Source organism: Staurois parvus, unplaced genomic scaffold (assembly GCF_062004578.1).
Source record: "Staurois parvus isolate SC_StPar_1 unplaced genomic scaffold, SC_StPar_1.0 ptg000035l, whole genome shotgun sequence".
NCBI lineage: Eukaryota > Metazoa > Chordata > Amphibia > Anura > Ranidae > Staurois > Staurois parvus.
The window spans coordinates 880,280-882,347 of NW_028317831.1; the positions used below are offsets into that span (position 1 = coordinate 880,280).

General features: G+C 49.5%; 1 protein-coding gene across 1 annotated transcript; it reads right to left on the reverse strand.

Annotated features, from left to right (window-relative positions):
* Window positions 1-224: 224 nt before the first annotated feature.
* Window positions 225-1,708, reverse strand: LOC149470611 (olfactory receptor 52P1-like). Its single transcript, XM_089662006.1, has one exon. It carries the CDS (start codon window positions 1,655-1,657, stop codon window positions 704-706), a length of 954 nt encoding a protein of 317 aa, XP_089518132.1. The 5' UTR covers window positions 1,658-1,708; the 3' UTR covers window positions 225-703.
* Window positions 1,709-2,068: the final 360 nt, after the last annotated feature.

A 2,068-nucleotide genomic window follows, 5' to 3' on the forward strand; every position in this document is an offset into this window, starting at 1 on the left:
CTAGTCCCATCTCCCCAAATGTCCTCCTACTCCCTTCTCCTCCAGTCCCATCTCCCTCATGTTCTCCTCTTTCATTCTCATCTCTCCCATCCCATGTCCTCCTCCTCCATCCCATGTACTCCTCCATCCCATGTCCTTCTCCATCCTAGAAAAGAATTGCACAGGTTTGTTGTACAGAATATCATACAATTTAATAGACGAAAGAGAAAATTCATACAGAAATAATAAATCGCCATCCTGATGCTGCACTTAGATACTTCAACGGACTCCATCCTGGCATCCAAGGTAATGGCAGGATCATCTGTAGGTGAGGAGGAGGAACAGGGTGCCGTAGTGCTACTCTACACCTGTCAGAAAAAGTAGGGTGATGATGAAGCCTTGGTTGGGGACTCCCCCATCTCTTTCGTGTTCTCTGATTGTATAGCGTGATCACGGCAGTAAAAAGAGTAGAACATACGTAACTGTTCTGTGAAACTTGTATTTTGGTATGATGTTCCGTTCTCGTCTCTCTCTGAAGGGCTCCTCCATCAACTTCAAGATGCATGAGATGCCTACACAGGGCTTTATGCAGCAAAGGCTGTTAATTCCACGTAAATTCATGGGAATACATTTCTACCCAGCAGCCACTGCCGTTGCATCTCTTCCATCGAGTTTTAGGCCGTGACCCCAGAACATCCATGATTTGTCCATTCAATGTCCTGAATTATAGACTCTTGGGGGGCTTACACCAAACAAACAGTAGAATTCTCTCCCTGATCTCCTTGGTCCTGGCCCCGTAGATCATGGGGTTGCACATGGGCGGTATGAGGAGGTAGAGGTTGGCGAGGATGATGTGGACGTGGAGAGGGATGTTGTGTCCAAACCTATGAGTGAAGAAGGAGAAGAGAGCCGGGATGTAGGAGATCAGGATGACGCAGACATGGGGGCCACAGGTGCCCAAGGCCTTCCCACGGGCTTCCCTGGAAGACAGTCTGCAGACGGCCCCGACGATGGCACAGTACGACACCGTGATACACAAAATATCTACAGCGATCACCAGCAGAGCCACAGTCAGGCCGTAAACCTGGTTGATGGAGGTATCTGAGCAGGATATCTTCACGACCGCCATGTGTTCACAGTACGTGTGCAAGATGATGTTGTTTTGGCAGTAGGACAACCTCCATATCAGGAAGGAAGCTGGAGCCATGAAGGCTGAACCTCGGATTATGGCCACAATTCCGATCTTTGCAATGGTGTCATTAGTGAGGATTGAGGTGTACCTCAGAGGGTGGCAAATGGCGACATATCGGTCAAAGGCCATCGCCAATAGAATAGTGGATTCCATCATGGAGAAGGCGTGGACAAAGAAGAGCTGGGCCAGGCAGGCACTAAAGCCAATCTCTCTGGAGTGGAACCAGAAGATCGAGAGGATTTTAGGGGTGGTGGTTGTGGCCAAAAGTACATCGGCAATGGACAGGGTGGAGAGGAGAAGACACATGGGCTTGTGGAGAGACTCTTCGGACAAAATAATGTAGCATATGGCGATGTTCCCGGAGACAATGAAGACGTACATGATGAACACCGGGATGGAGAACCACATCTGAATGTCCTCCATTCCTGGGACTCCCATCAGGATGAAAACTTCAGGCCGATCGGTCTCGTTCAAGCAGGAGGACATCAAGTGTCTCGGAATGTTCTCCTGACAATGAGAAACCAGAGTGAGATAAACGGGAAGTAGTGATTGGTGTACAATCGTGTCTCTTTGTAATGTACTTCCGTGTGGGTGGAAATATGTTCTCGTGTCCATGGTGTGCGGCAGTGATTGTGCTTTCATGTTTCCCATAAGTCCTAGCAATGTAATCTGTGTGACTTGTCCTGGAACTGACTTCATCTCGTCCAGCAAATGTGCTGATGGCAACCTCAGCCATGGTCTGTACCCCCACTGTGCCCAATATGAGGGGTTCCCACCATCCCTGTGCGGAGTTCCCGGGTCCGTACCCCTGCTGTACCCATTATGAGTGGTTCCCACCATCCTTTTACCGAGTTCTTGGATCTGTACGCCCGCTGTGCCCATTATGAGGGGTTCCCA

Coding starts and splice junctions, on each gene's coding strand:
- LOC149470611 (XM_089662006.1), bottom strand. CDS start 1,657: ATGTCCTCCTGCTTGAACGAGACCGATCGGCCTGAAGTTTTCATCCTG.